Source organism: Triturus cristatus, chromosome 1_2 (genome assembly GCF_964204655.1).
Source record: "Triturus cristatus chromosome 1_2, aTriCri1.1, whole genome shotgun sequence".
NCBI lineage: Eukaryota > Metazoa > Chordata > Amphibia > Caudata > Salamandridae > Triturus > Triturus cristatus.
Window position 1 is genome coordinate 20,681,857 of NC_140580.1, and position 24,017 is coordinate 20,705,873.

Below are 24,017 nucleotides of genomic sequence, written 5' to 3' on the forward strand. Positions count from 1 at the left end.
GACAGCCCCTCACCTGAAACACCGCAATCTCCGCAGACATGCACCTATCCATAGCCTTTTTCAAACTGTGTGAAGAAACGACCCCTAGTCCTAGTCACAGCGGGGACAGGAGGGGGCCTGAATAGCCCCCTTCTTGCGGAGGCGTGTGTAATATATCCTGTGGAAATATTTAAATTGGATCAGCCTGTATCTAGTGGAAACTGCGGAGTACCTGGGGCTAGCCAGCGCCTCGGCCCAATCGTCATCTGTCAGAGCGGGCAAGTCTGTCTCCCATGCCGCTCGGGACCGATGTATTGTGGTTTTTGAGTGTGCAGTGAGCGTTTGATAGATTTGCCGGATTTTGTGGGCCCCCAGATCACCCATCAACATCCCACCCTCCCACGGGTGAAACTCGGGTAGAGGCGTGAGACGCTGTATCAGGGGGAACAGAGCATGGTGGAGCTGTAAGTACCTATGAAACTGTGATTTGTGAAGGTCGAAGTCTTCCTGCAACCTCTGGAAGGACTTAAGCGTGGACCCCTGCATAATATCGCTGAGAGTGGATATCCCAATATCGCCCCACCTACGAAACCCCACTAGTGACGAGACAGGCCGGAGGTGAGATCCCTGCCAGAGGGGAGTAGCCCCAGTCAGCATATCCCACCAAACCAGAGACCGGACCACCCGCCTCCATATCTGAATAACTGTCCGGCAGGCCAGGGAAAACGCCTCCAAGGACGAGCAGCTGTACAAGAGGTGGAGCAGCGGGGTATCCGCCATGAAGAGCCTTTCCATGGCATAGGCCGGGTCCACCTGAGAACCATACCACCATTCATTGATTACCAGGAGCTGCGAAGCCCAGTAATACGCCCGTACATCGGCCGCTGCAATCCCACCGCAGTACGTAGGCTGGATACACATTGTAAGCGCCACCCGGACCGCACCCCCCTGCCCGATATATATCTATTCAGGAGTGCATTAATTTGAAGAAACCACGACTGGGGATAGGATACGGATAAATCTGCAGCCGATACAGTATGCGCGGTAAAGACACCATTTTGAAGATGGCGGACCCGCCATATAGCAAAAGGGGTGGGTGGGACCACACCGTTGTTTCGTCACGGACCGCAGGGAGCAATGGGGTGATATTGCACGACCAAGCCTCGTTAGGACACCGCATGATATATACCCTGAGGTACTTAAAGCCCACGTCAGCGACGATTAGTTGCGAGGCCCAAGCCTGACTCCTCTGCTCACCGCAAATGGGGAACAGGATAGATTTGGATGGGTCAGCGCATAGCCTGGAAGTCTCTCCAAAAATCCGCAGGATTTGGATCACACATGGCCTGGAGGCCCAAGGATCTGATATGAAGAACAGGGCGTCGTCAGCATACAGCGCGATCCTGTCCGAGCACTCCGGCGACCAGTCCAGTCCCCGGAAGACAGAGTCTAGGCGCACCCACGCGGCTAATGGCTCGATCGCCGAGGGGAAAGGGGTCACCCCTGTCTCGTTCCCCTGCGAATGGGGAAGGGGGCAGAGCAATGTCCGGCCGCATGAACCGATCCAGTAAGGTCCGCATATAATAATTTCACATTGGCCCGGAAGCAAGATCCCAGGTTGATGGCCTCTAAGAGTTTATAAAGATAGGTCCAGCTCAACGAGTCAAACGCCTTATCTATGTCTGCCAGTAGGACCGCCGCGGGGCGACCCAGACGGTGAGCTTCCGCCACTGCGTTGTGGGCCCGTCTGATATTGTGTCTGGTAGAGCATTGTGGCATGAAGCCAGACTGATCTGGATGTACCAGATCCTGGATACACGTGCGGAGGCGGTCGGCTAGAACCTTCTCTAGCAGTTTAGGCTCAAAATTCAACAAGGAGATGGGGCGATACGAACCCGGGTCTTCAGGAGGGCGGCCCGGCTTGAGGAAGACAACAATTTCGGCATGTCGCCAATCCGGGGCAGAATGCACAGCTCGGAGGCCTTGTGTAGTGCCTTAAGCAGATAAGGTCCAAAAGTCCTCATGTGAGGGCGCAGGAAGTCACACGGGAACCCGTTTGGGCCCGGTGCGCGTCCCGGGTGGGTATTGGATAATGCCGTCTGCAACTCCTCGAGGGATATGAGGGCGTCCAGGGCGTCGCTCTGCTTGTCCGAGAGGCGACGAGGAGGGATATCAGTAAAAAAGTAATCTATAAGGGATTCAGCAATGACCTCGCGTTCCTCATAAAGTGCTGCGTAAAAATCGGCAAAGGCCTGAACCACAGCCTCGGGGCGGTGCACATGTCGCCTCCGGTGAACTCAGTAGGGGGACCTGCATCGGGGACGCTCTGGCCTGGGAAAGTCTATGGAGCATCTGGCTGGACTTATCGCCCCATTGATATATCCTATATTGGGTTGCCAACCAGGCCTCTTTAGCGCGATCTGTGTGCAGCTGATAAAGTTGCTGCTGAACATGCAGCATATTACGACGGGAGCAGGAGTCAGAACCCTCCACCACTTGGGATTGCAGGTGAACCTGACGGTCCTCCAGGTCCCGTATCTGGGTCAGGCGGCACTGCTTCTCCCTCGGGCGATAGCTAATGGCTGCCCCCGTAATCGTGGGCTTAAGAGCCTCCTAAAGAGTGACCGGGGAGGGGGAAGTTACGGCATTGAAGCTAAGATAGTCGGCAATTGCCCGATGTAGCATCTCCTGATACTCGGCACCACGGACAAGCCATGGAGACATGCGCCACCGATTGGGGGCTCGACGAGTCTGCAGACGCAGCTTGAGTTTAACCGGCGAATGATCGGAGAAACCCAGAGGCAGGATGGAATTGTGTGTCACTCTGTGTATATAGCTGTGTGGGAGGAACAGATGGTCCAGGCGTGAAAGGGTGGGGTGACCTGACGATGCATATGTGAACCCGGCTTCCGAGGGGTGAAAGGCTCGCCATGAGTCCGCCCAGCCCAGTGTATGTGCCAGTGCGTGCAATTTGGATCTAGAGGGGGGTACATCTGGTGGCCTAGCTCGCCACCTATCTAAGGGATTCATAACGTCGTTCCAGTCTCCACCCAGTATCGTCAGGCCACCCGGGGGATTCCCCCCAGAGTTGTGTCAGTTTATCCATGAATGTCTGACCGAGTGGTGGAGGGGCGTAGACACTCCCAATTATGATCTGTTCGCCTGCTATAATGCCTGAGATAACCGTAAAACGGCCACCGGGGTCTGACCAGTGCTGTGTAACTGCACTCTGCGGTGAATGAGAACTGCCGTGCCTCGTGCTCCCCTAGTAAAGCCGGAGTGATACACCGTGGTGAACCCATAACGGGAGAGGCAAGGGGCTTTAGTGCCTAGAAGATGTGTCTCCTGTAATAGTAGGACATCAGCCGAGTAGCACTTTGCCAAATGGAGCACTGCCCCTGCTTAACCTTATTCAGTAAACCCCGCACATTCCAGGCTAAAATGTTGAGTTCCCCCAGCGGAGAGTTAGCCGTGGTGTGTGCCATTCCTAGTTCTCATAGTGTGTAGTGTTAGACGATGTGATAGTGACGGAGCAAGGAATGGTGTGCATGGTGCGTAAAACTTAGAACTAACAACAAACAACCCCCCCCGAGACCCTCCCGCCTCCCCCCACCCCCATACTTCCAGGAACAAGGAGTATCTGTCGCGGTGGAATCCCGTCCCAGGCCCCCATGATGATCCAAGCGGTTCTTCCAATGGATTCCTCCCCACCCAACATTACCCAAAAACGATCAGGGCGTGCTACGTCCGACACCTTCCAGGGCTGGTAAGAAAGACCCCAACCATAGGATCAGGAGCAACCCAACATGGGGCCACCACCAGCGTCTTCGCCCATCTAGTGAAGAAGAACAGAATACTATAAGTCTGTATGCCCAAGCTCCCTCAGTCTCCGTGGCCTGTCTGGCTCTGGACACGCCAGTTGGATCGAGATCTATTGCGCCTCGTAGCTGTGTATATGCCCTGCTGACCGCTCCGGTGCGAGCCCTGGGAGGAGTCCGAGTCTATATGGGGTGGCGAATGAGGCTTGAGGTTGCGTCTCTCATCAGTCCTCACGAAGACTACTCCGGGGTGTCAAAAAAGAATGTCTTAGTGTTGTAGATCACTTTTATGCGGGCGGGGAAGAGCAGCGCATAGGATAAGTTAAATTCTCGAAGTCGTCGCTTGGCCACCACAAAGGACTGGCACTGCTGCTAGACCAACTTAGTATTGTCCGGGAAGACCATGATGGGATGAGATACAAAAATCATTTTGTCCTTATGAAGCCGGGCATATCGAAGGATGGTATCCCGAATCAGCATAATTGAGGAGCCGGGTGATCACTGGCCTCGGACGCTCCCCAGGCGGTGGCTTCTTGGTCAGAGCGCGGTGGGCCCTTTCGATCACGAAGCAGGAGAACATGTCCTCAGACGGCAGCAGCACCTTAAGCCAGCCCAAGAGGAAGTTATCCATCGACGTTCCCTCGCAGCCCTCCGGAAAACCCACCAAGCGGATATTGTTGCGGCGGGCCCTACCCTCTGCGTCCTCGACCCGTGGCGCCAGCTCCTGGGAGACCATGGCAAGTTTGTCCACAATCTGCTGGAGGGTGGATACAGTGTCTTCCACAGTGGAGACCCTCGTCTCTGCTACGGTGATCCGGTCTACTGCCTTCCGAAGATCCTGGCAGAGAAACGACACCTCTGAGCCCATGGCCCAGATCTGGGCCTTGAGAGCTGTCCGCAACTTGTTAATCGCCGCCAGCAGCGTCGCCGTGTCGGAGGACAGACCCTCCGCAGCTTCCTTCCCTGCGGAGGCGGTGGTGTAGTGATTCATGGTGCTCTGTTTGGGAGCCGCCGCACCATGCTTATCTTTGCCCATGGCGGTTGAGGAGCAGACCGCAGGGGCCTGCACCAGGTCGGCCCCTACCGCGGGCAGGGACTGTGGGGGAGGCAGCAGGAGACAGGCAGGTGACAATCAGCGACAAGTGTCCCGCCACCCCGGGGCCAATCGTAGGGCTCTGCCCCGACGTCCCCCCGACGTCCCCAGCAGTCTTACTCCCCAAGGCCCCCGGTGAATGTCCAGGAACCAGCTTCTCAATGTCTCACATGGGCCGGGGAGGATCCGCCGCCAGCACAGCCCAATCGCTGCGGGGAGGCTCTCACCTTGGGGAGAGAGGCGACTGCAGGTGAAACAATCAAGACGTACACACACACCGTCAGTCAGGCAGCCTCAGAATCACAGGCCGCACGTTGCACTCCTCGTTTCTGGGAAGCCGGTGCGGGGGGCAGCCGCGGGGCGCCACACAGCGGGAACCGGCCACAGGTCTAGCCAATCACCGGCAAGGCACAGGGCCACAGGCGACGCCAACTCCACTGCAACGAGGCAGCCTCCTCAGTACAATCGACTCAGGCCAGGCACAGACATCAAGCGTCGGCGAACTGGGTCTCCTAGCGCACCCCGGCACGGCTGCCCCCACAGTAGCAGACTCCGCAGCTCCGGGTATGACGATCAGCCCCAGGTGGAATTCGGGGCAATCCTGGCTGAGCGGCGGTCTAAGAACTCCGGGCCCCGTGCGGGTCTCGACAGGTCTGGAGTACCTCCCCCGCAGGCGCCGATGCACAGGAAGGCGGGGGGATGGGCACCAAGATGGCGCCACGGCGACGATGTAGGTCGTCCGCCCAATCTGTACACATCAGCTGCTCCCAGGAGCTGGTGCGCACCTCATGCACCTCAGGGGCCGCACTGAACAGGGCCACCGTCACCGCAGTCATCCTGCCGGTAAGCAAGACGAACGGCGGCCGCGGCATAGCCTCCTCCGCTCTCGGACTCGCTCGGCCGCCACCGTTCAGGCACGGGTTGAGGCTTTCCCAGCCCTCCGCCACCACCGAACCTCGTCTGCAGGTTCGCGGCAGGTGACGCACTGTGGCAGTCGCTGGGGTCAAGGATTCTGCAGGATATTGGCCCGGAGAAGGAGCAAACAGCAGAGCTCTAGGAAGACGTGTCCGCCATGTTCGGCTCCTAAGCCACGCCCTGAGTGGTCTGTTTTAAGATCAAAATGCAATCTACGTTTATAAACTGGTGCTGCATTTTTATTGAGTTGCATTTTCTTCTTTTTGTTACTTCTAAATGATTTACACTTGTTCCTTCGATAAAGCCTGACTGCTTTGAGCCACAACTACCCAGGACTGAGCTAAGGTTTTACAAACGAACCTGACTGGACCGGATAGAGAATTGTGACTTAATTACACAGTGAGGTTGCACAACCACACCATCTAATAAACCACTTTCCTCGAACCCAGGTTATTGGCTCAGCTCTCTAGGAGAAAGTGGAAGCAGCAGGTGCAGTAACCTTAAAACCTTTAAGCTCTTTCATTAAACAATTATCCGAAGTCTGTCGAACTTGGAGGCACATAAGCAGAATGGATTGGACTGAGTTTCTAGTAAGGTCACACTTCTGACACTACAGGATGGCCTGCCTTCACCAAAGTGAAAGGCAATATAGCCTCTTCATGAGGATGCCTTTGAAAAATGAAGGAAACCTTCCTGGCCAGAACCAGCAATATCCTCTTTTAAGGGTATGAAATGTTGTTGTTATATATAGAAATGTAGTTCAATTCCTGGTCAACTCCTCTAGAAGAACCACAAACACTAGCAACTACTCAAGGCTGGAGCTAGACTGATTTACAATATACAGGACGGCCTAGCCACAGCACTAACACTTCGCTATATATGATAAATGCACTAAATGATGGCCGAAGTCCCGATGGAGGACAAGACCCCTCTTCGGAGGAAAAAGGCTCATATGACTAGGACGGGTTGCATGTTAGTCAGTATATTCAATGTTTTTCCTGAAAACATTTAACTTTTAGTTCCTCTCTCTTGCATCAGAGCTTCTATGACTATAATATACTGTTTCACTGAACATGGAAGTGCGCGTTTTGTAATATATATATATATTCACTGAAAAAACCATAGGTTTCAGGGGCGTTATAGTTAGCTGGACATTTCCCTCGTACAAAACCCTAGAAATTCCCCTGTTATAGTTAGTTCAGCTAACTATAACTCGCGCCCCCGCAATGCACTGCTGATGACGTCACATATTACATCACTCATGACATGGTCAGTGACATCACTGATGACATCATCCAGTGAGTATGTGTTTCTGTACAGTTTTAATATGTTTAATATATATAGGGAAAGGTCTGTTGAAGAATGAGTGGGTGTACAAGTGTGTGAATGGATGATTTTCTAGGTGTGTAACTGACTCTATAAGTGAGCCATTAAATGTATCTTACTGCAGACTAGTGACTAAACTGTGTGAATGTGTGTCTGTGTGTTGGTGTATACGTGGCTGCATGGTTTTGTGAATAGCTATATGAGTGTCTATATGGGTTATTGACTGGTTGTCTGAGTATCTGTATGGGTGCCTGAGTGTTTGTGTGGGTAGGGTGTGTGTGACTCTATGTATAGATGTGTGAGTGGGTGATTCTATGGGGGCATCGTTTTAAGAGTGCATCTGTGATGGACTGTATGGTTGGGTGAGTGTATGTATGGGTGTGTTAGGGATTGAATGTATATCTCAGTGGTACACGTGTGACTAACTACATATGTGAAAGGCAGTATATATGTGTGTAAGAGTATATAAGTGGGTATATGTGAGAGTGTGTGATTGTGAGAGTGGCTGTATGGATGAGTGTGTGCTTGTATCAATGATTGTATAAGAGCGTAAGAATGTGGTACTATTTTTATGAGTAAGTGAACTTGAGTGTGTTTAACTGTATAGGTGAGTAAATTGGACTGTGTTTAATTATTTGCACGACTGACTAGGTGTGTCAGTACCTCAATGGATGATTGGCGGTGTGTGAGTGTCTATATAGGTGTTTAAATGCATATGATAGTCTTGTACGGAGTGACTGTAAGTATGAGTGACTGTACAGGTGAGTGAGTGGAGGTGTATGTAGACCTAAGAGTTAATGAGTGGGTATGTAGTTATTTGTATTGGAGTATCTATGGTTTTCAAAATGGCCGTCTGAAATTTTGAGTCGGTGTATCAAAGGTTATATTAGGGTGTGAGAAGATGCACTAATTTATCACATGGATGACGTCATCAGCGATGTCATCAGTGATGTCATTTGAGATGTCATCAGTGATGTCATCAGTGATGTCACTGACCATGTCATGAGTGATGTAATATGTAATTTCTAGGGTTTTGTACGAGGGAAATGTCCAGCTAACTATAAAACCCCTGAAACCTATGGTTTTTTCAGTGAATTTCTAAGGTTTTTTAAATGCCAATTCGTAACTATAACGCCCCTGAAACCTTTGGTTTTTTCAGTGAATTTTAAAGGTTTTTTAAATGCCAATTCCTAACTATAACGTGCATGAAACCTATGGTTTTTTCAGTGAATTTCAAAGGTTTTTTAAATGCCAATTCCTAACTGTAACGTGCATGAAACCTATGGTTTTTTCAGTGAATTTCAAAGGTTTTTTAAATGCTAACTCCTATCTATAACTTATCTCTAAAGATATCATGTTTAATGATTTTGATTGGATTTCTATATTTTTCCAATTCAGTGTGTTTCATTAATTATGTTTTTTTTAAAATACTTTTTTATCACCATTTTTTAAACTTATTTTTTCAATTAATTCTTTTAAAATTTAAAAAATATGATTTGAATTTAATGGGTTTTTCAATTTTTTTTTTAACTACATGTTCAAAACTTTATTTTATATATTTTTTCCCATGTTTTTGGATCCGCGCACCCAACGCGAGAGGATCCATGCACCAAACGCGATAGGATGCGTGCAAGGGGGCCCCAGGGGGTCCTTCTGGGACCCCCTAAGCACCTCTAGAGGGTCAGAGTATTTCCACTCTGCCCCCTTTATATGTTTTACACACTTATTCCCCTTGCTTCTTCAGCCTCGCTTCTACCGAGGCAGAAAATGGCCGCCAACAGTTCCTGGTTTCGAATGTAGACAGACACTCGACAGCCAATTAGCATTCAGCGCGCGATCGGGAGGGTGCGCGCTCGGTTCGGGGAGGGTGCGCTTACGGTGCGGGTAGGGTGCGTGGATCCTACCCGGCCATAGATATATATGTACTTTTAACTCTAATTTTCTCAGGAACTACTGAACGGATTCACACCATTTATGCAAAAGGCACGAGTCTGAACTGAGGACTACCTCTTTGCCAAATTTGGTGTAATTCCGTTCAGCGGTTCAGGCTGTAGCTGCGACAACAGATCCTATGGAAAATTGCATTGGGAAAACGCGTTTTGGGACCCCCCTTTTTTCTCGGCCCCCGCTTGATGATTCACCACGAAACTTTTAGGCTAGGAGCGGAGCTGGGCAAAAGTTTGAAGAATTTTGCGAAGGTTCGGCAACCGGCGCCAGACTTATTGGGAATAGAATGTTGCGGATATCCTATGGAAAATAGGTCCTAACTATAACTATCTACTGGCAACCGCCAGTAGATAATATATATTTTTAATGATCTTTATTCATTTTCTAAACATCATACCATAGAGCTGTATAAACGTCATATTGAGATACAAAACATAGAGCATCTTCATTTGCATGTTTGTGGCCACTAGGTGGGGGGGGGGGGGGGCAAATTGCCACTCTCGACATTACTCCCAAATAATGACAGCATCAAGTCATTACAAAGGCTAACAACCGATAATGTACATAACTATATAGAGACTCAATGCAAAGAAGAAAAAGAAGAGAGAAAAACAAAGAAAACCTTTAAACTGGATACCACCAAGCTAGTGTGCCTATTCTATATGTGTCTTATGTATATACCCGCTTAATATACCGCCACTGCACAGTGCAAGCTGGCAGGGCCCTTTTGTGCTGGGTGCAAATATGGGAACAGAATAAGGAGGAGGATGCGCTGCCCTAGTGCTGCATTACATATAGGTGCGGTCTGGTCAGACCGTTGGCGTGGGACAGTTATATCGAAGTGTTGTGCCCACATATGTGTGCATATGTCCCCTTTACCCTGTCATAGGCTTATCCAAGCGTGGGTGTGCAGGGTATCGTATAAACGGCAGTTCAGGGGGTGCAGCAGTGTTTATGCCTTATCTCCTATGGTCGTTCGTGTCCCTAAGCCTTGTTTCTATGATAGTCACGTGTGTTGCCAGTCCACAGGATGGGTCCTAGTCACTGGGCGTGGGGGTTGCGCTGGAGCTATGTCCTGTTGGGGCCACCAGAGCACACCGAAGGGCCAGAAGCCAGTGTCTGATGGAGGGGCCGGTCGGGGATTTCCAGGCCATAGCCAAAGAGCGCTTGGCCAGCACTAGTGCCAAGTCAATAAATCTGTTGAGGTCCTTACGTCTCGCATTTCTCTTAGTAATGCCTAGCAGGTCATGCACCCTTTGAATTGGAGACTTGGTTCCCGTTGCCTCCTCAAGAATATCGGAGATCTTCCCCCAGTATGCTAAAATATGGGAGCACTTCCAGACCATATGCAAAAAAATCAGTGTCCGTGTCACTGCACCTAGGGCAAATATCTGTGGAGGTCGGGTATATTCGCACCAGCCTGCTCGGGGATAGGTATGTATAGTGCAAATAATTAAATTGCGTGAATTTCAAACGAGCATTCATTGAGATTGTCTTGGGGCTTTTGATGCATTGTTGCCAGTGCTTTTCTGTGATTTCAGTGTATAGCATCGCAGTCCAATACTCACGCAGTGGGGGCAATGTAGGGGTTGGGTCCACTCTAAGTGAAGTATATATGGCCATGATGGCCTTCCTACCTGATCAATGCGTCAATAGTGTCTGTAAAGTTTCAGAAGTCGGTGGAACCGAGCTTATGTCCCCCCCAGATATGTGTTGCCTGCTGTGTAAATGTTGCATATAGGAGGAATGTTCCGGGAGCCACCCCACATTCGTCTCTCAGAGTGTCAAAGCCACACAAGGAGGAGTCTGCGAATAAACCTCCCCATGTTGTCAATCCAGCTGCTTGCCAGTCAGCCAGCTCCGGACGTTTTAGATGGGTATATGATCCTGAAAGCATCTCGATGGGGAGGTCTGGGGCATACGGAGTAGGGCGGCGTTTGGGTATCACGTAGTGTGACCGGGCGCTGTGGGCTGCCGGTTGCAAAGTGCATACCTCCGTATGCGCGTTGTGTATTTAAAATGGACACCTTTCACTCTGCGGGTAGTTTGGACACTCTGCAGCGTGTTGACTGGGTTTATATTTTGGTGCTTTATATTGACTGCATTGGCCTAATCAATAATTTCAATAAAAGTGCGTGAATATGAAGTTCCTGGTAGCATGCACTTCACTACATGTATTAGATAAATGTGTGCTGTCTAAATCAGCAGCATATCTTCAATTTCAAAAATACAATTAATGGTTTGGGGTGTCAGGTGTGCCAAAATTAAGTTGCCATTCTTGTTGATGCTTCATGGTCTGACGTTAGATGCATTTTCAAATTGGGAAGATGTGGGCTAAAACACTGCATGAGTTCTGTTTCTGTGGACGTGGGGACATCATGAATGTAAATGAATGTCGTATATACGGACTCTCCCACGATCGAGTTTGATGATCAAGTTTCTGGTATTTTATGCAAAGCAATAATTTAGTGAAATGTATTAAATAAGTAGTAATGGAAGCTTATGAAGTTTAGAGTAATCCTGGCACACGTCAAATTATTGTAAGACATTTAACTGCAAGATCTGTGCACTATGAATGCGCAAAATTAATTCAGTTTCAAAAGTAAAAGGTAACAATTCCGTTCCAAGGAGGATATTAGAATGGCATGCTAACATCCCAAATCACGTCAAACTAATTAAAAGAACTAATTCCCATTAACCAGAAATGAACACACTTTATGGAAAATATTACAAATGTCATTGTTTCCAATTTCCTTTTGTGTTTTAGATCAAAGCTTACTTTGTGCAACTCTCTTCTGTTCCGTCAGGGAAAAAAGCATCTCTTTCTGTAACTTCGGAGGTACAATGTTTTCTTCATCTCCATCCTGTTATTAAAAACAAATGCTAAAGGTAAACCTACAAATTTTCATTCAAAAAACTGTTTCTCAAAGTTAAATAATTAATACTTGCAATTTGAGGTTTAAGGGTGGATTTCAAGCTAAATATTGAAGTTTATCCTAGGTAGATTTATTTTACTATTATACTGAAAGAGAGATTGTCCGTGCCTACAATTCACCATCACTTTGTTCTCGACTTTATAAGTGCTTTCTTCATGTTTTCTATACTCTAGAGCATGGGTACTCACAAACATTTTCTAAAAGGCTGCAAAGTTTGGTCTGTGATGTGACCGAGGGCCACATCGATGCCAGCAGGGTGGCGATCGGTGGAGGGGGGTGGTGGAGACATGAAGTAAGGTGGGTATAGTGGAAGCGAAGCATATACATCTAGTGGCTGAAGTGCACAATGTGAAACCAGAAGACCTGGGATTAATTCCAGCTTCAGCACTTTACAAAATTGTGTGATCCTAAGTAATTGTTTCATTTCACTTTCTCTCCTTTTTCTTTTATTATCACATATAAAAGGACCACGAAATACATGACTGTAGGATGTGGCTGCACAAAACCTTCTCCTGTGCTTGATTTAATAAACTATAATATTGTTCCTGTATAAAAGGAGGCCACCCTAAGAGTGCACATAACAACTGACTTACCTCTTAGTTCACTATTGGCGTTGTTGTCAGTGTGTAGGAAGAACAGGTTTCTAAATTCATATTTGAAAACTATCACTTAAAAAATACTTCTCAATGCACTGGTATAATCTGATATACCAAGGTGAAATGGTTCTGCATGTTAATGAAATACACTTTTTTTTAACTTTTGAAGAAACCTTATAATATTTGTTAACTTTTGCGGTAGGATGGCTTTGAAAATGGTGTTCCTAAAGTTAAATGGTGCAGAACAACCTAGTTACTTTCTTTTTTTCAACTTCAATGAACCTTTAAATAAAGGCTTGCCTGTATATTTAACATCGTTTTAATGTTAGTGCTGAGTGGAGTAAACAGCAGCCCAGTGCTGCAGTTGATCAGGGGGTTGCATGTAAAGGTCATGAGGGCCACATGCAGCCCCAGTGCCGTACTTTGAGTATCACTGGTCCCGTGTAATTTGGTAGGCTGTACCCACACACAAAAGAAAATGAGGAATATGAATGATCCCAAAGATCAGAAGCAATTTTTAGGAAAGACGTTAAAGTTTCTTTGGTAGGCTAACTGGAAGCTGTGGAGCACCCACTCTGGGTCCTCCCCTTCATCCCACCAATCCATCGTGCTTTGGTATGTGTTCTCATCAACATCTCTATATCCGCGCTGACCTGCGGCCACTTGGGTGTAATTCCCTGGAGAATTAGCTTCAGATTATGGAGGTAAATCTGGAAATGTTTTCCCTGAAAAGGTGGGTGTTAGAAATGGGATTTCTGGTTGGCTAAGGCTTGTGCCAAAGCCAGGCTGAAACAACCACTCTAGTCAGGGCAAGGGAGTTACACGTTGAAGATAACCCCTGCACACCCCCTTGGTAGCTTGGTACGAGCAGTCAAGCTTATCCCAGAGGCAATGTGTAAAGCATTTGCACAACACACACACAGCAGCAACACACTAGGCACACCACAAAAACTCCATACAAGGTTACATATAAAAATAGCCTTTGTATTATCCAAAACACATTAGAATAGCAATCACACAATATACACTGTGCCAACTGGCACTAGGCAATATTTACAGGGGATTATATACACATGACAGGGCCAATTGGGCAACTGTCAGAACCATCACAAAGCACAAATAGTAAATGTAGAACACAACCAGTAACTACTGGCAAAACACTGTACTCAGCATTATATCCTTAAACATAAATTATATTATGCACTCAGCATCACATTAGGCGTAAAACACATTATGCACCAACCTCAAAAGCATAAGCATAAACATATAATCCAATAAACCTCACCAGCATAAAAACAGTATGCAATAACCTCATAGACAAATCACATTAGAGGCATAAATCAGGGTGCATAAATCACATTTATCATAGGCACCACAGAAATCACAATAGGGCCTGGCGCCCTACCACCCTAACACTGACCCCCTGGCCAACTGGCCTTCTCAGAGGGCTCAAATGCCCTGTGTCACAAATGTCAGGGCTGGCTGCCACTGCAGCAGAATCAAAAGTGCGCAATTGCGCTGGCACCACGGTGCCTCCTGGGTCCCCACTGGGACTCCCAAAAATGCTTTGGCCTAAAAGTTGCAGCTGCCGCTAATTGCGGTGCAGCTGTGAAAATAACTGTAGGCCCTGGCACTCACTGTGCCCTCTGGCCCACCACTGGGGCTCTGCCAATGCAGCCAACTCACTGCGCAATGCGCTGGGAGAGTGGGGGGCAACTCACTCCTTCCTAATTAGCCAAAAGAAGTAACCCCCTATGTTGCAGCTGCCTGCGCTCTCGCGGTGCTTGTAGCCTCAACACCAACCGTGCCCAGGGGAGTTCCAATCACCGGGCTCCTCCTGGTGCCATGAGAAGAAAATTCCCCCTTTGTTGTAGTGGCCCGCACTGGGGCGGCGTAGCTATGCTCTCTCTGTAAATCGGCACCCACCGTGCCTGAGGAGTACTAACATGGCTCCCCATTCAGCCCCCAGTCACCGGGGCTTTGTCTTGGTTTGGCAGATTCTGCCGACTGCCAGGGCTGTTCTCTGTCTCTCTCCACGTTGGCAGACACACGGGCCATGCCTACAACCATGCCTTAAAGCTGCCTGATTTCCGGTCCCGGGCACAGCTTCCTTGGAGCCTGCGGGGCTACGGCGCGACTTCCTCCTCGGCTTGCGGGTCACAGCTGCCTCGCCTCCGACCGCGCCCCTAACCAGGCAGCTCCACCTGATTTCCGGGTCGCGCTGACAGCGGCACGGCGGCTCACTCAGCGGCTCACTTTCTCTTGCGGGGTGGGCTCCCGCTCTGAAGGTATCACTGCGGGGTGGGCACACGTGTAGAAAAACAGACAATGGGGGGTGGGCTCTTGCCAACGAACAGCGCATGCGGGGTGGCCATCCGCTTTGAATCAGCACCAAAAGCGGGGTGGGCACCCGTTAAAAAAGCACATAAGCACAGTTAAAGATGCAGGAAAGCGGGGTGGGCTCCCGCTCCAATTGGCAAAACGTGGGGTGGGCTCCTGCTTCTCTCAGCATCCAGGTGAGGGAATCCCCACATCGGGATTCCCATGAAGTAAGTTGCAGCTCCGTGCTGCAGAGCCCACGCGCTCTTCCTTGGCAATTTAAATGTAGCGCTCACGAGGTGCTGGAATCCTGGACTTCAAAAGGAAAGGTCCAAAGCAACGTTTCTAGGGGCACAGCTGGGCCCAGGGAGGCCAGCACACAGGGCCCTCCAGCAGGGAGGCAAGCCCTTGTGGCGGTTCCTCCTGGGTCCCCAGCAGCAGCAAGTCCAGGAACAGCACACTTTCATGGGGTCACTGCCCCTATATTCACCTCTTGGCTTAGTCTGCCATAGCACAGGGCTTGGGGGAACCAGCAAAAACTGTTTCAGGGGGGAATAGGAGCACTTTTGTTTACAAGGTTCCTCTTCCCCTTTGTCAGGTGGGGGTTCGGTGATCAGACACACCACAGGGGGCGGAGCCAGCATTGTACAGGGCAGGCACAATCCTATTCAGGGGACTACTCCTCCCACTACTCCAAATGTAGATGTCCCATTCAGCCTAGTGCTGACTCACCCTGCCCCTCCTGGAGTCCAACAGTGGGCCTCTGTCAGTTCTAATTTTGACTGGTAGTTCAAATGTCTCATTTATTTTCTCTAGCTGTGGCAGGATGTGTCCAAACACCATAATCTCTACAAGCTCTACAACTGGAACCAGGAGTAAATGTCAACAGCAACAAGCATGTTCCAGCCATCGAGGATGCTCCTGGAAGTTGGCACAAATCCAGGGGGCCTCACTAGGTGCTTCAATTATGACCTGGGCGGGTTGTTCTGATTCACTGTTCAATTGACAAGCTTGGTATCCCTGGATCAGATCTTCCACTTAATGATCCACCCTGGGAAACCACGCTTGTTCTCTCAGGCAAGCTTTGGTTTTTGCGATGCCGTGGTGTTCTTGGTGTGCTTGTGCCACAAATGACTGGTGCATCATTCGGGGGATGACCGTCAGCCAACCTCTTCGCAGAAGGCTTTCCTCTATGAAGCTGAGGTCAGACCTTGTCTTCCATAATTGCCTCAGGGTTTCTCTTGCCTTACCATTGAGTTTTTGCAGGTTGTTCAGAAAATACTTCCACTTATTCCCTCAAAGTGCCTCTCTTACTTTCTGCAGGCAGTCATCTCCAGGAGATTCATGCGTGAGGTTGCTAAGATCTAAAGAACGGGGGCAGGCTGCTTGTATAATGATCTTTATGTATTCCTCTGTATTTGCCGTCTCATAAGCTTCTGTGTTGGTGTCACTTTTTGGATGTTGAGAGAGGAAGTCAACGACATTGTCTGTACCAACCTATACAAGATTTATAGCTGCAACTGTATCTCGATCCTCGGAAGGATTTTGGCATGTATCTTGGAACAAAGTTACTAAGGGTGTGTGGTGGGTTATGACCTTAAAGGTTTTGCCATTAAGGTAAAGGTGGAGGTGAGTGCACTCCACTTGATGGCCAACATTTCCCTCTCAATTTGAGCATAGATTGTCTCAATTTCAATAAGAGCCTGGCTGGCAAAGGCAACTGGCTTCCATGCCCCGGGACTAGGACAGAACTTAGTCTTACCAGACTGGCATGGACTATCAGTTCAGTGTTTTGTATGAGGTCAAATCAGCTCAAAAGTAGCTTATTGTTGTGTTATGGGGTAATGCTGTTTTGGGGTCCAATCCTGCTGGGAGGGGACTTTAACTCAATAGCAGACCCTGCACTTGAAAGGTCCGATCCGCCTTTAGAGACATCCCCGGTACATCGGCTAGCGAAGCGTAGGCTCGAATGGCAGGGGAGGTGGGGCCTGGAGGATGCTTGGAGGGCACAACACCCAACAACGAGGGACTACTCATATTACTCAACAATGCATGACCTCCATGTTAGGCTGGATGCTTTTTTGTACTCCCCGGCCGTGCTCCAGACAGTGGCACACACAGAGTATTTAAACCGAACGTTATCCGACCATAACCCTTTACTACTGACGCTAGACTGGATGACCGAGATCTCGAAGGTCCCCACGTGGCAGCTAAGGCCTGATACACTAGATGACCCACCATACCGGGAGGCACTCGGTGAGAGGATTACTCACTACTTTAACGAGAATAGCGGGTCCACGGCGACCAGAGCGATGGAGTGGGACGCTTTCAAGATAGTTGTTAGGGGACATTGTATAGGGAAATATGCCGGAGTGTGCAAGACTCTGTTAGAGGACTTGGACAAGGCGGAGGGGAAGTTACGGGCGGCTGAGGTGGCGCGGCCTGGTCGCCCCGAGCTCCAGGAGGCAGTTTGCGAGGCTAGAGAGGCGGTGGCGGTTGAAGTGGAGAGGCTCCGCAGCTTCGACTACAAGAATTATATGGTGAGAGCACACGCAGAGGGGGACAAAGCGGGAACGCTGCTGGCTTGGCTGGCCAACCCCACTAAACGTAACCAACCGATCTTGGCCATAGAGAGGGGGGGGAGGCGGCATGGTCACGGCCCAGATGGATATACTGGATAGTTTCTGCTCGTACTATGGGACGCTTTACAAAAGCGCGCTGGAGGGGCTGGAGGGGGACATTGACGTCTTTCTGGAGGGGCTGCAGCTGCCACGACTCGACCAGGAAGACGCGGAGGCTTTAGGCAAAGACATAGACCTAGCGGAAATCAGGGGGGCAGTGAAACGAATGGCTCGGAACAAAACCCCGGGCCTGGACGGCTTGCCCATAGAATTTTATGGTAGATACCTGGACCAACTGGCCCGAGGCTCCAGGCGGTGTATAAGGAGGCCAAGACTAGGGGTAGACTGCCACAATCCAAGTGCGAGGCACTGATGATCCCACTGCTGAAGCAGGGAAGGGAGGGAACGGACCCCGCTTCTTATAGGCTGCTATCAATGCTGACGACGGACTATAAAATCCTGAGCACCATATTGGCGACCAGACTGCTGCGGCACATGCCGAGACTGGTTCATGGTGACCAGTCGGGGTTCATTCCTGCGAGGAACACCACCGCTAACATCCGCCGACTGATCCGCTTGCTGGGGGACCCGCTGGAGGGAGCACGAGTGCCACTCGTCTTATCAATCGACATAGAGAAGGCATTCGATAGCCTGGAGTGGGAATATCTGTACAGAGCCATGAAGCGTTTTGGCCTCGGTGAAGGATACATTGGTTGGACAAAGATCCTATATGCCTCAGCAGTGGCGAGGGTGCGGGTAGGATCCCTTGTATCGAGTCAGTACCAAGTGTGCCGGGGCACCAGACAGGGGTGCTCGCTTTCCCCGCTGTTGTTTGCGTTGGCAATAGAGCCCCTCGCGGCGGAGGCCAGAACAGGCCGTTACTACAGGGGGTTGGATTACAGAGGGACCCCGCAGTTTATCTCGCTTTATGCAGATGATCTGCTCCTGTTCTTGGAGGACGCCGCCGACGCGCTGGATGGCGCGGAGAGGCTCCTTGCGAGATTTGGCAGGATCTCTGGGCTACAAGTAAACTGGTCCAAGACCTGTTTGTTCCCGCTGCGCCAGGGCGAACCGCGACCTGTAATCCGACCACTGCTCAACTGGGAGCCTAGTTGCCTTAAATACCTCGGAGTACATATATACCACTCTGCCGTAGATATGCTGGAGGGCAACGTAGGGCGCTGTATACGAGCACTGAAGGGTAGCATGTCCTTTTGGGCCACACTCCCGCTCTCGGTTACGGGACGAATCTCATTACTGAAAATGATAGCGTTGCCACATCTCCTATACTATTTCCGCACGCTCCCGGTGTGGATACCGGGCTCTATTTTCCGACAGCTGCGATCGTTATTAGTCTCGTTCCTCTGGGGCACGGGACAGCGCAGAATTGCGATGGCGACTCTAACCCGGCCAAAGGACGAGGGGGGCCTAGCGGTCCCAGACTTTGAGTTTTACGATCTGGCGGCGCAGCTACAGATCTTTACACAAGAGGTGGCACGAGTATACCGGGGGCCGGAGCAAGACAGGGAGGGAGGCACCCCTCGCCATGTGCTGGCGTATATTACGCTGCAGCAGCGGCTGGTTGTCGGAGACTTGTCCCTGGAGGAACAGACGTTTCGGCAATGCTAGAACCGTTCGCAGTGTCGAGCGGGAGTGCGGCGCCCGTATGCGCCGGAGATACCGCTGGGTATGGTGACGGCGCTCCCGCACGGAGGAGATTGGTCGGGATTGCAGGTGTGGGAAGAGGCGGGTCTCCAAATGTTGGGCGACTTGTACGAGGAGGGTGCGCTGATCCCTTATCAAACTCTGCAGGAGCGGTTTGATCTACCGAGGGGGGATTATCTGATGCACGCGGCGGTGACGGGAGCGATGCAGGCGCACTGGGGAGAGGGGCTCCTGGAGCCTACAACATCTGCGGCTTGCCAATACACCATGATGTCTGCTGGCACCTACAAAGCAGTGGCTTGCCTGTACTCCAGAATGATGCGCGAAACCTTACAACCGATGGTGGCGCTGAAGGCGAAATGGGAGCTGGGAGCTGGATATACAAACCGAGATCCCTGACACCACGTGGGCGGGTATAGTGAGGAGAGCCAGGAAGAGCACCAGGAACGCACGCTTCCAGCTGATACACTTTTATATCCTCCACAGGGCCTACCTCACACCAGGTAAAATTGGGAAATACTTTGGAGTGGAGGATGCGGCGTGCCCTAGATGCGGCGCTATAGGAGCGGAGCTAGGACATATGCTATGGGACTGCCCTCACCTGCGCGAATACTGGAGGGACGTGGGCGGGACACTGGCTGAGGTAACGGACAGGGAATTGCAATATACCAAGGCGGTCTGTGTCCTGCACTGGTTTCCTCATACGCCCAAGAACAAGACCACAAGTAAATTTATTGATATGGGCCTCCTCTTGGCAAAGAGGGAAGTGACGAGACTCTGGAAGTCGAAGGTGGGCCCCACACATGGGAGGTGGATTAAGGAACTGCAGAAATGGGCGGCGAGTGAAAGTACACTTCGATACCAACTGGCGAGTCGTAGGGCTGACGATAGGGCACTAGAGACGGCCACAGAGTGGGAAGTGTTGGTGCAGGCCCTGCGCAGCAGCGTGGTGGAGGAGGAAGAGGCGCCCTCTGATCCTGATGCTGCTCCCCGGAACGTCCCAACCACACACACACAGTAGATAGTCATTTACTTCTGATACGTACCCCAGACTACATATTAAGGCCGAGAACGGTCGTAGGCGAGGGCACTGGAGGGTGGAGGGGGAGGGGGCTGGGGGATAGGGACTGGGGAGGGGGAGTGACGGGGTGGGGGAGAAGGGGGGAGTAAACTTCAAAGCGGAACGTAGACACCCTATAATGTTATCAGCAAATGTACAGGTTGAAATATGGTTCAGGATAATGACCTACATGTTACCGCTGCCCGGCCTCTGGGATGTGGGCTCTTAAGCTGTGTACGGACACCTCATGGCCACGCAAGGAAACGGCACTGGCATTTGCGGTGCAGGATCATTATGTATGTAAGCTGCTTATCATATTGTTCTGCAATAAAAACGGTTTAAAAAAAAGAAAATGGGGTAATGCTGTTTTGAACTTCTTGAATGCCTACTTCTGGGGCTCACCCCACTCCTACCTGGTATGTGCCCTCGTCAGAACTCTTAGGGGTTTGGATAATGTTGCCAGGTTGGGGATAAAGCAGTCACAATAATTTGCCATCCCCAGGAACCTTCTTAACTCGGTTTGGTACCTGGGCGCCAGTGCTCTTATAATGTTGATGATTTTCTTGAAATCAACACGGATGTCGTCGTTAGAGAAGACATCCCCAAAAATTTTACTTGGGTTTCAAACAATTTGCATTTGCCTTGATGCAGGCTAAGACCATGTTCAGATATTCTTTGTAGTGCCGTCTTTAGGTGTTGATGATCTTCTGCAGCAGTTTGAGAAAATGAGAATATTTTCGCTGATATTTATTACTACACCCAGCCCTGAAAGGGTTTCTAACACTGTGTTCTTGAATGTCTCTGTCACAGAGAAGATCCCAAAGCTGAGTCTCTTAGAACACCTTAGACCCATGTGAGTCAAGAAAGTGGTATTCTATCAGTTTACGGTGTCAAGGAGGAACTGGTGGTATCCAGAATTAAAGTCAATCTTTGATAACCACTGAGTCTCTGTGAGAACTGCAATTATGTCATCCATTGTCAGGGTGATGTGCCTTTTATATTTGGTGGCCTGAATGGGTAGCCTCATGTCTATCCAGATGCACAAAGCACCTGTCTGCTCTGGATTGGGTGTGATCACCATGGGCTTCAAGCCGCTCTAACTCCTTCTCCACCAGGGATCAAAGGAGGAAGGGCACTCAACAGTGACGCAGAGTGACAAGCTTCACAGTTTTGTCAGTCTGTAATTTCACCTGGTAATTCTTCAGGTACCCCAAGCCTGTCAAGACATAATCAGATTATTTTCAAATCTGGTGTACTTGGCAGTCCTGGACTTAATAAGCAAATGAGATTAGCTGGAGTTCTTCTGCTGTGTGGCAACTGAAGAGGGTGTCGTCTCGGCATTTGGTAACGTAGAACATGGCTGTAGCTTCCTTAGTGCTATGTCGTACGTTTGCTTCAAATGTTCCAACTAGGGGTATGGTGTGCGACCTCCGTATGCATGGATATTTGTTTTGGTGTAGGATAGCTTCGGGCAGCTCTTGAGTGCTTGGAATTGGTGATAGTACATCACATTCACAGAGGCCCCTGTGCATACCTTTATCTCACAAATTGGATGGGGTCACCTCATGGCTGTGTTGTTAGCGGTATACAATAATAAAAGGTGCCTTCATCCTCTTCTTCGACACCTGGTGTGACTGCTTCTGCAGAATGCGAGCTCGCCGGCCATGCTGCTTGGGTATGTGTATATGGGTGGTGTGGTGGGCTGTTCGTGTCATGTTTGTCGGTGACAAACTTCTCCTCTGCATGCCCATGCAAAATGACTGAGTTTGCTGTGCTTAGAGCAGGATTTCCCCTGTGCTGAGTACTGTTTCAGTGGATGTGGGTCTCGGTCACAGTACCTCAGGGTGTGCAGATGTGTACCAAAGAGATGGTCAAACCATACACAAGACTTGTGGCACATCTTCACGAAGCTCACCAGCCTGTTGTGTGGGATGGATATCTCAAAAACAAATTGGGAAGGCTCTCAGGCTCCATTGGAATGCCATACTTATGGCATAATGTGCTGTATACAAATGCTTTTAAAATAACACGTCATACAATAACAGAAGACTACCGGGTATCCTATGGTGGCTAAAGCAAGGGACTACAAATGCACAGACTTAAGTAGAAGGTTATTAGACGTAAAATGTTGTGTTATCTTACTCAATTACGCAGCGAGTGACGCCACCTGAACGTCCCCTTAAAACAATGGAGAAACATGTAAAGGATGGCTAGCAGTAAGATGAAGGGAAGTAAAAAAGAACTAGACGAGAAGGTGGGATGGCACAAGACAGCAGACATTCAGAGTATGTGGAAGGAGCCCTCTAGATGGGGCGGTCTTACAAATATCACATTCAACAGCACTCCAGCTCGATGGTAAATATACACTTGGGAAAACTGTCTTTGTTGCATTTATCTCTGTGAACTCAGAGATCTGTAAACATATTTTATTATAAACAGATTAACAGAACTGATAAGGGATTGGAGTAATACATGTAAGCACAATATATTACAATTATTTTAAGCGGCTTCGTCTGACTCCTGCCCCGTTTAGTTTCAATGCCCACATGACTCACTCGGCACTTTCCCTTTGAGTGGCAATCCTATGATGTTAGTGTGGATGACACTCAACTATATTTAAAGGTCTTTGACTTCAACTGTATATAACTTCGACAGCACTGCCTAAAGAAATGAGTTTCCTGGATGCAGAAGAATTATTCCCAATTTAAGGGGTAAAAGACCCTTATTACTATTTGCCTCATAAAGTCTGACAGGTGTGTTAACTCTCTTTACTCACTCCACTATTTTATTTATTCATCTGAACATTTGGACAGCATACACTGACCAAAACATTTATAAGGGTGCTTTTAATATAAACCATGTCACAATGGCAGGGTTATGTTAAGATAAGTGAAGGCATTAATATGACAGTGTAAGCATGAAACAAACATTTGCTCTGCGAAAGTAAGAACGTTTCAAGACACTGTGGCCCCTTACACATTTGTTGCACTGGTGCCAACTATTCACCAGACCTCCATTGTTTATTGCAGCTAGCTATGGAATTATGCAGCTAACCAAATACAAGGAGATGGTGGACGGAGCGCTGAAACTTTTCAGACACTCACCCCCAATCTCAGATCTGGGTTGAATCCCTCTTCATTCTTTAGCTTACTTCGCCACTCCAGTTCAGACCCAGCCATATGCAAATCAGTCTTGACCATGTGCCTCATGGGAACAGTCCAGCCCGAACTGCCTAGCCAGGTCTTCCCTGGATAGGAAACAAGTATTTTGGGACCGGTTTTGGGGTAACACCCCTCATCAGCCAGGCTAGCTTGGATCCAACAAGGGACCCACGTCTGGGCATACTCTGCCAATTTAGGGCAAACACAAGGAGATGATGGATGTAGCACTGAAACTTTTCAGACACTCACCCCCCCAGCTAAGTACATAACTATTATTTATTTGTAGTGTTATATAGCGCGAACTCGACCCGAAGGTATCAGAGCACTTTACATGAACACCAGTTGAATTACAGAGGGGCAAAGTCATTTTTTAGGCGTGGGGAGATTAAGTGATTTGCCCACAGTCACAGGATGTTTGAGCCTACTGTCAGACTCGAACCTAGTTCCCCAGCTACAAAGTCGTCGGACCTAGCTGTAAAGCCACATCCTCTCCTGTACTGCATATAATGATAATGTGCGTTTCGTTCATATATATGTACTTGGTAGTCCTAGTGCTTTTATATTGACAGTCAGATGCAGTA

The 24,017-nt window shown here is 49.4% G+C and overlaps 1 protein-coding gene across 2 annotated transcripts in view; it reads right to left on the minus strand.

The window, feature by feature from the left end:
• DENND2D (DENN domain containing 2D) overlaps positions 1-24,017 on the minus strand; it is a 736,340-nt gene that overhangs the window by 105,745 nt on the left and 606,578 nt on the right. For both annotated transcript variants that reach the window (XM_085600175.1, XM_085600177.1), the window contains one exon: positions 11,858-11,942. In XM_085600175.1, the coding sequence (XP_085456301.1) occupies positions 11,858-11,942 (85 nt within the window). The remainder of the gene's footprint in view (positions 1-11,857; positions 11,943-24,017) is intronic.